Below are 11,348 nucleotides of genomic sequence, written 5' to 3'. Positions count from 1 at the left end.
AGACTAGAAGGGCCTTTTCACAAAACATTGGCAGGAGAAGAAAAAACACAGTATGTACAGAAGTCTAAAACAACCGTCATGCTCAAACAGACCCTATACTACACATTCTCCCTTTAGCCTCTGCGCTTCTCCATAGCCGCTCGTCCCCGCCCCCTTTCCCACATCCCGTTTGCGTTCGCTCTCTGGGCGGATGTAGCTCCCTCCCGCTCCCTCGCTCTTCCGCCTTTCTGTCCAATCGTAGGGGCGCTCCTGGTCGGTTCCCGGAGTGGTTTGCGGCAGTAATGGCTGCTCCCGGCTGGTGCGGGGCTGGGCTAGTTCGCGCGGTGCTAGGGGTCTGGCGGCTGGGCCCCAAAGCGCCAAGGGACTGGGTGAGCTGGCTCCCCTCATTCTTGGGCTATCAGCGGAGGTGCGTGTCTTGTGCCACAGGTTCCGCTTTCTCTGGTCCACGCCTGTCCTCGGCCTCTCGCCATTGTGGTCCGGGCTCGGCCCTGGACCACTTCCTCGGACTCGCTCAGCCGGACAATTCACTGATCTCTTGCGTCCCTGGGGTGTCCATCCACAGAGGTAAAGGGTACAGATGAGTTTGCTTGGGACTCTCACGTTTTTAGCATTGAAAGTCCCGCTTCGGGAACCCTGTCAATCTTTAGGAATATCATCCTTGATGCTATTTCCTAGATAGTGATCTTGAGGATCTGAGAGAGGCGAGCTGTGAAGGATGTCACAGGAAAGAGGTCTCGGGTTCTAAGAGTTTGGGAGACAGAGGGAACCAACCCATTCATACCCAGAAACCCTCATAAAAGAGTATGAAATTGAAGGCCCTCAGACCAGGAAGACTTGTGGATCTCTGCCCCCATAAGGGATGCAAACTTGATCCATAAATACACGTTGAGTCCTGTTTACTTGTCAAGGCACTGAGTTACACTTCGGAAATAAAGAGAACACTTTATTTTTCAAGTAGCATAGACTGGAGCCAGGTAGGGAAGCTGGATACCTAAACTGATCATTAGAATGCAAAATAATAAAGGGCTTACATACATTAAGGATTGAGAAAACTTGCAGAGTCTTCATAGCACCCTTAGGTTGAGATGGTCAGAACTGGAGAAATTTTTTACTGTACCTTGTTTAACTGTACTTTCACATATGTACATACATTTACCAAATCCAGCTACCATCACTAAGTGTCTGCTAAGTGCCAGGCTTTGACTGAGTGGTTTTACACAATTGCAGCGGTCAAAAGAAGGTTATCTGTAAGTAAGTATTGTTAATATTGTCTCCATTTTACATATGAGCAAACTTAAGAGTCAGACCCAGGGTTTGGCTTCAATCTGTTGCACTAGTCTTGTACCTCTATTCCCTCATGGGTGAATAGGACCAAGCACCTGACAGGGAATCCAAATTCAACTACCTCTCATTTCCCTTTTCTCTCCCACTTTGCAGATGAGCAGGATCTCCTCTTGGTCCATCGTCCCGACACGCCTGAGAACCCCCGGGTCCTGCGAGTGGTCCTCCTGGGAGCCCCGAATGCAGGGAAGTCGACACTCTCCAACAAGCTGCTGGGCCGAAAAGTATGCTGCACCCTTGACCTCCTGCCCTTTTTACGTCTCACTTTTTGCTTTGTCTTCATGGATGATCCTAGAACAGTCTGGGGCCTCACTTGGGACTGCTTTGTTTTGGCAGGTGTTCCCTGTCTCCAAGAAGGTACACACCACTCGCTGCCAAGCTCTGGGAGTCATCACAGAGAAGGAGGCCCAGGTGGTGGGTACCTGCAAAGGATGTCCTGGAAACCGTCTAAAGGATGAAGCTAAGAGAGCCTCCCTTACCATGAACCCTGAAGAAAATGATGCTTAGACTCAGTTGTCTGAGGAAACGGGGTCACCTCCTCTTTAGCTTTGGTGTAGTTTCGCCTCTGCCTTTCCCTGCCGGCATCTAGTCAGAAAGGTCTCATTCCCTTTCTGCTGCTCACTAATCCTTCATATCTTCACGGTCATCATCTTCCTCCGGGATCCCACCTAGAATTAAAACAAAGTTGGGGGGTGGGGGGACACATATAAAGTCAGCAATACCTTAGCCAGGAAGGGAGGGCCCTCTCACTCCCCCGTCATAATTTTTCCTCCTGGGATCTGGACATCTCTTTCCTGATTTTAGATTCTACTTGATACACCTGGCCTCATCAGCCCCATTAAACAGAAGAAGTAAGAGCTGTGGAAACAAGTGGTGGTAGGGGTTGGAAAGCCCCGGTGACATCCCATCCCTGTCAGGAATGCCTTTGCCAGGATACCCTTCTTGACTGATGTGTGTCTGTCCCTCAGGCACCATTTGGAGCCCTCTTTGCTGGAAGATCCGTGGAAGAGCATGAAATCTGCTGATCTGGGTTAGGCTCAGGATGGGAATCTGAAGCCCCAGCCCCTCACTCCTGGGCATTTGGGGGCTGGGGGCTGCCCAGAACCCGTATCATGGGAGATTTTTGTGGGGGAGAATGGTTATATCCTTGTTCTCCTCCCCACCCTGCCAACCTCTAGTGGTGGTTCTCGTGGATGTCTCAGACAAGTGGACTCGAAACCAGCTCAGCCCCCAGGTGCTTCGGTGCTTGACCCAGTTCTCCCAGGTCCCTAGCATCCTTGTCATGAACAAGGTGAGCACCACCCACATGAGAAAGGGGTCTGCTTCCCTCCAAGGCCCTTGTCTGCCTGACCACGCTATGTCTGCCCATCCCCCATGCTCAGGTAGATTGTCTGAAGCAGAAGTCAGTTCTCCTGAACCTCACAGCAGCCCTCACAGAAGGTGTGGTCAATGGGAAGAAGTTCAAGATGAAGCAGGCCCTCCGCTCACACCCCAGCCCCCACTGCCCCAGCCCAGAAGCTCAGGGCCCAGACATGCAGCCTGTGGGAGGCCCTCAGAGGATTGGCTGGCCCCACTTCCAGGAGATCTTCATGTTATCAGCCTTAAGCCAAGAGGATGTGAAAATGCTTAAGGTCAGTTAGCTTTGACCGTAGCCTGGCCCTTAGTTCCACTAGAACCCCTGGTAGTACAGTGGTTAAAGCGTTGGACTGCTAACCAAAAGGTCGGAGGTCTGAAACCACCAGCGGCTCCATGGGAGAAAGATGTGGCAGTCTGCTTCCGTAAAGATTTACAGCCTTGGAAACCCTATGGGGTCACGAGTCGGAATTGACTCCATGGCTGTGGGTAGCCTCCACTAGGTAAAAACAGGATTCAGGTTTCCCCCTGGAAACGAGAGTAAGTAGGAAACGCCAGGTTGGAACTCAGATGCCTGCCTGTTCCTCTTGTGCCCACAGCAGTACCTCCTGGCGCAGGCCCGGCCAGGGCCCTGGGAGTTCCACAGTGGAGTCCTCACTACCCAGACTCCTGAGGAGATCTGTGCCAACATCATCCGGGAGAAGCTCCTCGAATACCTGCCCCAGGAGGTGCCCTACAACGTACAGCAGGTGCAGCTCAGTGAAGGGGTCTGGGAGCACTGTACCAGGCACACACCCAGAGCAGGACAGCGGTTCCCAGAGAGGCAGGGTTATGTGCCTGACTGACTGATTTTGATGGTTCCCTGTGCAGAAAACTGAGATGTGGGAGGAAGGGCCAAGTGGCCAGCTGGTGATCCTCCAGAAGCTTCTGGTGCCCAAAGAATCTCATATGGTAAGTGGGACTAGGCTTGGAGGAGGGAGCAAAGCTCTGTTAGATGGAGCTTCTTCCTGCATTTCTTGGGAGCTCTGAGGGTGTGGCTATGTTTTTCTTTTATCCCACCCTCAGGGAATCCTGATTGGTCAGAAGGGGCAACTGATCGCCCAGATGGCACAGGAGGCAGGCCGTGACCTCATGGACATTTTCCTCTGTGACGTTCAGCTCCGCCTGTCTGTGAAGGTCCTCAAGTGACTACCCTCTACTGCCCCTCCCAGGGCATCCCAGCCCAAGCTGTGGGTAGGAGCCACTGATCAAAACTGCCTCTATCAAGGGACCTGTAGGGACTGGTGAGAAGCACTGACCTTGACTGATTGCTAGCTGGCCTGGCCTGGCCTTGCCAGGTCTGCACCATGCTTGCCCAGCCGTGTCTCTTGGTGCAAGGAGCCTGCCTTAGCTCAGTTCCCATGTAGTTTCCTCTGCCTAGGGCTGCAGCTTACTTAGGTCTCAGAAGTCGGCCCCTTGGTGGGAGCAGTGCCACTCTGTCTCCAGCTGGCAGCGAGCCCAGAGTTTCTCCCTGAGCTTCCAGTTGTTAGCAGAGAGGAGATCTTTCTTCTCTCTTCAGTTCCCCCGCCTTAAAGCCAGGTAAGGACCCATGTGTTCTGAGTGAGAGAGTGCCTCTCTCCTGAGTCCCAAGTCCTTGATCCCTCCCATCCTACCCCCTCCTGTCTTGCATAGGAATAAAGTTGAAAGAGAAGCATTCTGGTTCTCACTTTTATTTCTTTATAACAGGAGAGAGAAAACTTACCCATTCCCTCACCCCCACCCCTTTGTCTGAGCTGGAGTCTCCCTCCCATCCTTCCAGTATTCTGCTCCAGAGTCCTGAACTCTCTTCTTGGCACGTTTTTTGGATGCAGCAAGAGAACCATTACCATTACTAAACTCAGTAATGGTAACGGTTTCCTCGTCATTCCCAAGTGCCCAGGCAGTCAGCAGTCTGTTATAGGCTGAGCGGTGAGCCCCTTGGGCTTGCAGCATCTCCCCTGCCCTCCTTGTCAGGCGCCAGAGCTGGGGGTACCCGGACTAGTACATCATCTATACTGTAGTGTCTCATCACAAACTTACAGTATATGATGATATCCCAGCCAGGGCCCTGCAGGGGGCATGGTGAGCACTGTGGTCAGTGGAAGCCGGGGCTGAGGAAGAGCAAGACAGTCTGGGCTGGGCTGGATACACACAGCTCCCCCCTCCCTGCCCCCAACCTCCCCCACCCCCACCCCCACCCTGGGCCAGCAGCTTCTTGATTCTGTGGTTAGGGGCAGCCCAAATGGATTAGGGGAAGAAGACTGGCCCTAGACAAAACGGGATCAGAAGCAGAGGCCCCTGCAGAACAGGGTCTGTTGGATCTCTTAGTAGCTGGTGCCGGAGCTAAACATGCCAGCGATCACATAATAAGGCAGAAGGCTCCCTCTGGTCAGACAAACAAGCGGACATGCAGACCCAGAGGAGGGGTGCTTACCTGGAGCTGGAACTATAGACTGGGGAGGCCTTTGGATACATGGAGGCCCTCTCCCTGCCTCTGCTCAAGCTGCTGCTTGCCTTTTGCCTTTTAACCCCACTGGCCCCTCCCTTGGGTGGGGTACTTTTCCCGGGTTCCAGAAGGCCCTGCCTCTTTTTTTTTTTTTTTAAGCTATTCCATTTTTAAACTTTCCTCTTCAAAAAAAAAAATAACGTAGGTTAAAATGGCAAACTTTTTGCTGTGTATATTTTACTACAATAAAATTTGTTAAAAAAAAAAAAAAAGCACAAACCTGTAACAAAATCAACGAAACTTTATTTTTATATAGAGTTGTTGAAAAAAGAAAATGAAAAAAGCAATTATCTTGTCCAGAATCTTTGTTGGATTTTCTCTTAATAAAAACAATTAAACATATGTTTTGAAAATTTGGAGAGTCCAGAAAAGCACAAAGTGAAAAGCCGCCCCCACTTCAGTCATTTTCTGCATAGGTAAAACATTGATCTGTTTCTTGCAATTTCTTCAAGAAAAAGCAAAATTACGTACCACCAATATATAATTTCTAAGATTCTTAATAGATTATTTTTCATACCTAATTATTCTTGTTTTAAACCCACCTGATCTTATTTGACAAAGTCAGTTTTTTTTAATGGGTATTATTCCTAGAAGGCCCTGCTTCTTAACCCTTCCCCTGCTGGACCCCCTGGAACAAGGATCACTGGCCTGTCTTCCTATTAGGCCCTTTCGTGGCACTTACCTACTTATTTGTAGATTTTGCTAAGCCGAAGATCCATTCTTCACTCAGCTCCCCATGAAGCTGGTCATCTGCTGGGCTGGGGAGGAGAAAGGACAGCCTCACCCCCATGCTTCAGGTCTTACTGCTGGGTCAGAGCCCTGGTGGAAGGTTTGGGGGTGGGGAATGTTGGTTGAATCCTGTGTAATCTGTCTGGAGGCAGGCTCACAGGACCCTGCAGCCTAGATTTTGGTCTTCAGGCCCCTGCCTTATTTGTGCTGACCCCAGGGTGGCCAAGTCTAGGCAGACAGAGAGACCCTTAGCCCTTCGCCCACCTTGGCCCTGGCAAGGTCCCTGGGTGAAGAGCAGGAGACTTAAACGGGCAGCTGAATCCCAAGCTCTTGTGGGAGCCAGTGTAAGTGTGGGTGGAAACCCTTCTTCAGGGCTCCAGGCACTTACAGTGAGAGCCTGGCAGTGCTCAGTTCTCTGCCTCTGGGGCAGGGAGATCCTGGGTAGACGCTCCTCAAAGCAGGGCTTACTGCTATTTAGACCCCATTCTGGAGGGTGCATCTGCTTCTCTGCTACCTCCCTTTCCCCTCTCCTAGGCATACTGGTCTGTGTGCTTGGGCAGTGGTTATACCCCACCTGTGAGGGGTAGACAAGGGCAGGGTAGAGAGTGGGATGAGGGATTCAACCTTCTTTAGGTTCCTTGGAGGTGCTCTGTTTCCTTCTGCCATGAACTTACACACATGCTCTTCCTCTGCTTGGCTTGATCTTCCCTCCTTCATTGTCAAGTGCACTCCTAACACCTCTTCAGGTCTCCAAGTGTCTCTTCTGCAGGGAAGCTTTCTGCAGCTAATTAAATCCTCCTGTTAGGGGCTTGGAGCCCTGGTGGCGCAGCGGTTAAGAGCTTGGCTGCTAACAAAAAGGTCAGCAGTTGAATCCACCAGCTGCTCCTTGGAAACCCTATGGGGCAGTTCTCTGTTTTATAAGGTCGTTATGAGTCAGAATCAACTTGACAGCAATGGGTTTGGTTTTTCTGGTTTTTGTTATGGGCTCATGTATTTGAGCGATTATTCACATTAAACAAATAATCATGAGGGCCTGGTTTATTCACGGATTTATCTCTAGCACATATTATTTAACAAAAAAAACTCACTGCTGTCAAGTTGATTTTGACTCATGGCCACCCTATAGGACAGAGTAGAACTGTCCCATAGCGTTTCCAAGGCTGTAAATCTTTACGGAGTCAGACTGCCACATCTTTCTCCCAAGGAGCAGCTGGCGGGTTTGAACTGCTGACCTTTCGGTTAGCAGCCAAACACTTTAACCACTGTGCCACCAGGGCACCCATAAATACTATTTAGCAATTACTAAATAAATGTTTATGTCGAATGACACGAGCTGAGCCTAATGTAGTATGAAAGAGGAGAAAGACCTTCTCCCAGGGAGCCAGACCCACTGAGGCTGTAGCAAGTCATTCTCTCTCTTGGACCCTCCCGGTTCTCATTTGTAAATAGGAATAGTAACAGCACCCAGTCCACGGAGTTGTTGTGAGGGCTAGGAGAGCTTATGCTGGTAAAGCACTTAACACAGTGCTGGCCCACAGAAGGGGTTCCCACCTCATCCCTCCACACGGGGCCACTGAAGGCCACAGGTGAGGCTTGTTGTTGAACATCTGAGTGTCCATGAAAATATTCCTGAAAGCTCAGGCCCATTGAAAGAGCCCAGGTTTAGAGGTGACAAGCCCTGAGTGACAGTCCAGCTTTACTGCACCCAGCTCTGTGACTTTGGACCAAGTGCTTTCAGCCTCAGTTTACTCAAATGTAAAATGGGAGCTGTCAATACCTACCTCATGTGGTGATTATAAAGATTGTATTAGCCCTCGTAGCAAACGCCCAGACCTGAGCCTAGCACCTATAGAGTAAATGTCAGGATCCATCTCTCATTTCCTCTGCCTCTCACTAGCCGTGTGCATGGGGGCAGATTGCCACTTCCTGAGCTTCAGTGGTATTACATATCTCACTAAGTTCTAAGAATCAAGTAAGAAATATGGCTGAGAAACCTTTATAAACTAGGTGCTGTAACTGAGTGAGGAACTGTCTGCTCCCGCCTCCCTGTGACCCCTTTTCCCGTCCTGTGACCCCTCCTGTGAGGCCACCTTTACTCAGAGACCCCACAGACAGCTCAGATTCCTTTACTGGAGTGAAAGGTTTTATGCACCAGGGACAAACTTCATGCTACTCACTGCCTAGGCTTCTGCTTAGTCCCTGGGGAGGTGGGCATTGACAGAACCAGGGGTCCCTCCTAGAGGAGGGAGATATCTCAGCTAGCCAGAGACCTTGTGCCTGTGGCCCCTGGCTGGGGTGGGAGGTACTATGATCAGGGTGTGGACTAGAGGAGAGTCTGGGCCTGGGTGGGGTAGTCTGAGGGCCCTGATAGGCCAACATTGGGCTATCAGGGTGGGGACCCAGCACCTTCTGCTTATCAGGATCCTGCAGAAGCCAGAGCAGGACCTGAGCAGACCACTTCCCACCCAGGGCTGTCTTCCTAGATGGTCACTCTTAGATTCCTCTGCCTCTCTACAGCCCCACAGGGAGACCTTCTCCTTTTCTACAAGTTCCATAGAGACAAGAATTCTGCCCCTTGCCTGGCCTGTGTGCGATTGGGAGGACACAACCCAGATCCTCAGGGCCAGCCTGGCATTCTTAAAGCTCTTCTTTCAGACCAGGAGCTCCATGTCTCTTCTGCAGCCAGAGTGGGCCGGCTTGGGGTCTTTATCCTGCTAAAGCCTAACCCTAGTCCTAGCTGCTACAGCTTTAACCTCCCGATTCTTATTTAGACCTTCTCTGAATGAAGTCCTTAAAGCATATGTTGAGTGATGAAGTTAAGGATGGTCAGGTCTGGAAAGGCCCTTCAAATCATGGGGTTCAAGTCCTGCATTTACGTAGGAAAGGAAACCAAGGCCTAGAGAGGAGGAGAGAATTATCTAGAGCCTCAGGGTTCCTTCCTCCTCTCAGCACTGGGAAACCATGACCCTAAAAGGAATAGGAAGGCCGCAGCAGACACCCCAGACACTCAGACACACAGAACACTTAGGACATGAACATACACAGATACACACATGTATGATGCCCACATATACCTACCCAGACGTGTAACACAGATGAACAGTATATACATTGAAAAAAAAAAAGATTCAGCTAGTAAAATTACTCTTATTTTCCTCCGGGTGTTTGCTTTGCAAAGTTTCATAAAGTTGACAGTTTCATACAAAGATAAAAGAATACCAAGTAATACAGTCATTCAATGCTTTGCAGCCTCGTGTCTCACGTCTCACTCACAGCACAGTCAGCAGCAAAACTCATCCTGGAACTAAGGACTCTGAGATGTTCTGGGAGGTGCCTGTTCTTCTTTTTGCTTTTGTTTCAAGGGACCCAAAGGAAGAGCCTGGTAAGATCTCGAAGCTTAACAGCTGTAAAAAAGGAAAGCTGGAAATTTTTCTAATCCTTACACTCCATGTGATAAATGAGGGCTTGAGATTTAGGGGTTTTTCAGAGGTGGCTGCTGGTGATCGCCCGTTTATCCCAGCTTAGTTTCTGACTGATCAGTCTGCGAAGCTTCTCCTAACCCTTCCTGACACTTGTCCCCCTATGTTCAGGCTTTGGACCAGCTTTATTTTCCTTATCACATTGTGGAGAATTCATTTGATCCCTTGTTTTCCTCAGCTACTCTGTGGCCCCAGCACTCTTCATGGGCCTTGCCCTCAGAGGTGCTCAGAGAACTCCTCACACTGTACAGACACTGGTCCCTGGCAACAGTGCCCAAGTACTCAACATGTGTTTCACACTCTCTACAAGTTTCTCAACAAATCAGCAAGTTGGAAAATGCACCCAGAAGCTCCTGAAGCCCTTCCCTGGGGCCTTCCCAATTTCCATCAGTCTCCAAAAGATGACTACACACCGGCTTTACAGATAGAGAAACTGAGGTTCAGGGGAAATGCTTGGCCCTGAGTCACACAGTAAATCAGTAAACAAGACAGGACTATAATGTTGCTCTCTGGACTCCAGACCCTGGGGTTCTGTGCACAAACTTACTACGAATGGGTTGGTTTTGGTGGGGGGTGGGGGGTGGAGGGCACGCTTTTGAAGTTTCAAAGGCAATGCAATCAGACCTCAGGTTTGCCACTTACCAGTAAGTAATGTGATTATGAGCATGTGGCTTACTTCATCTCTCTGAGCCTCAGTCTCCTCATCTATAAAATGGGGATGACATTAGAACCTACCTCACAAGATCCTTGGGAAGATTCCATGAAAGAATGTGTGGGAAAGCTTCTTGCTTCTACTTCCTCAAACTCCACCCATCCCTCCAACACTTTTTAAGTCTCTGCCACATGCTGGTCTTGGTCGCCTCTGACCAGCAACAACTCTCCTTTCTCTGACCTGCAGCTTGTGAGCCAGGCCCCACACAGAGCTCAGCCTAGAATCACAGGCTATCTTTGGCTTGAACAAGAGCCTCACCCTGCAGGGTTCAGGGGTCGTGCCTTTGAGTGCTTGCTTATCCTCCAGATGAGCTGCCCAGGGCAGACTCAGAAGCCAGAAAGGGAAAGGCACAGCTTTGGGCTTGTCAATGTCTCAGCTTCGCCATTACCTTACCAGGTGACCCTGGGCCCTGCCCCCAGTCTTGGAGTGTTGGCTTCCTAATCAGTAAATTGAGGTCAAAATGCCTACTTTTCCACAATTGTGAAGATGAAATGAGATAGTAAAGGTGAAATCTCTAGCCTAGGGCCTCGCTCATACACAACAGGAGCCCAAAAAATGCCAGGCTCCTTCCCCTCTGGTTTTGGACTGGGTTTCCCCTCTCCTCGCCTGTGGAGCGTGTAGCAGTGGTGTTCAATCAGGTGTGCTCTGTCAGTACCTGGGCAGGTGTACACGGTAGGGCACCCCTTGCACATCTACCCCAGGCACATATTAGAAGCTTTCCTCAATACCTCCCTCAGTCTGCTCCTTGGCTCCCAGTTCCTGTTCTCTGGGTCAGTGGGGACCCCATGTCTAGACTGGGGACCAGGCCCTCTCCAGTCTCCAGGCACAAGCCTGAAAGTTGCTGTTGGGCGGCAAAGGATCCCCAGGGAGCCTGGGTGTCCCTAACGCTTCAAGTTCTTCCCGCCATCAACCAGGACCTTCCCTCCCTTCTTCCCTGCCAGGAGACACTTCTACCTCACAGCTGCTGGGGAAGAGATAAGCAGCCTGGATTATCAGGCCAGACAAGGCTCCTTGCTGACAGTTCCCACCCACCCCAGAGCCAGAAGTCCCAGGGCCTTTAACCCCCTCTGTGCTGGGCCCTCGAGCCTAGGCCTGGGGAGTCCTGACCACAAGGAAGTGGGGAACAGCATCATCTGTGGCCTCCCGGAAGCGAGTCTGCGCTCTGGGCCCTTTCCTGCTCCACTCTGGGTCCAAGGTAGCCCCGAGTGAG

At 50.6% G+C, this 11,348-nt stretch overlaps 1 protein-coding gene across 1 annotated transcript; it reads left to right on the top strand.

Moving 5' to 3' along the window:
• The first annotated feature begins 243 nt into the window (after positions 1 to 243).
• Positions 244 to 4,406, top strand: ERAL1 (Era like 12S mitochondrial rRNA chaperone 1). Its single transcript, XM_049861087.1, has 10 exons — positions 244 to 564; positions 1,438 to 1,565; positions 1,678 to 1,755; positions 2,146 to 2,192; positions 2,310 to 2,371; positions 2,520 to 2,632; positions 2,724 to 2,972; positions 3,294 to 3,443; positions 3,565 to 3,645; positions 3,760 to 4,406. Exons 1-10 carry the CDS (start codon positions 282 to 284, stop codon positions 3,880 to 3,882), a joined length of 1,314 nt encoding a protein of 437 aa, XP_049717044.1. The 5' UTR covers positions 244 to 281; the 3' UTR covers positions 3,883 to 4,406.
• The last annotated feature ends 6,942 nt before the right edge of the window (positions 4,407 to 11,348 follow it).

This window comes from Elephas maximus, chromosome 19 (assembly GCF_024166365.1).
Source record: "Elephas maximus indicus isolate mEleMax1 chromosome 19, mEleMax1 primary haplotype, whole genome shotgun sequence".
In the NCBI taxonomy this organism is placed as follows: Eukaryota; Metazoa; Chordata; class Mammalia; order Proboscidea; family Elephantidae; genus Elephas; species Elephas maximus.
This window is presented reverse-complemented; position numbering and strand designations above follow the sequence as displayed.

Coding starts and splice junctions, on each gene's coding strand:
- ERAL1 (XM_049861087.1), top strand. CDS start 282: ATGGCTGCTCCCGGCTGGTGCGGGGCTGGGCTAGTTCGCGCGGTGCTA. Junction 2,633..2,723: donor GCATCCTTGTCATGAACAAG/GTGAGCACCACC, acceptor CCCCATGCTCAG/GTAGATTGTCTGAAGCAGAA. Junction 3,444..3,564: donor TGCCCTACAACGTACAGCAG/GTGCAGCTCAGT, acceptor TTCCCTGTGCAG/AAAACTGAGATGTGGGAGGA.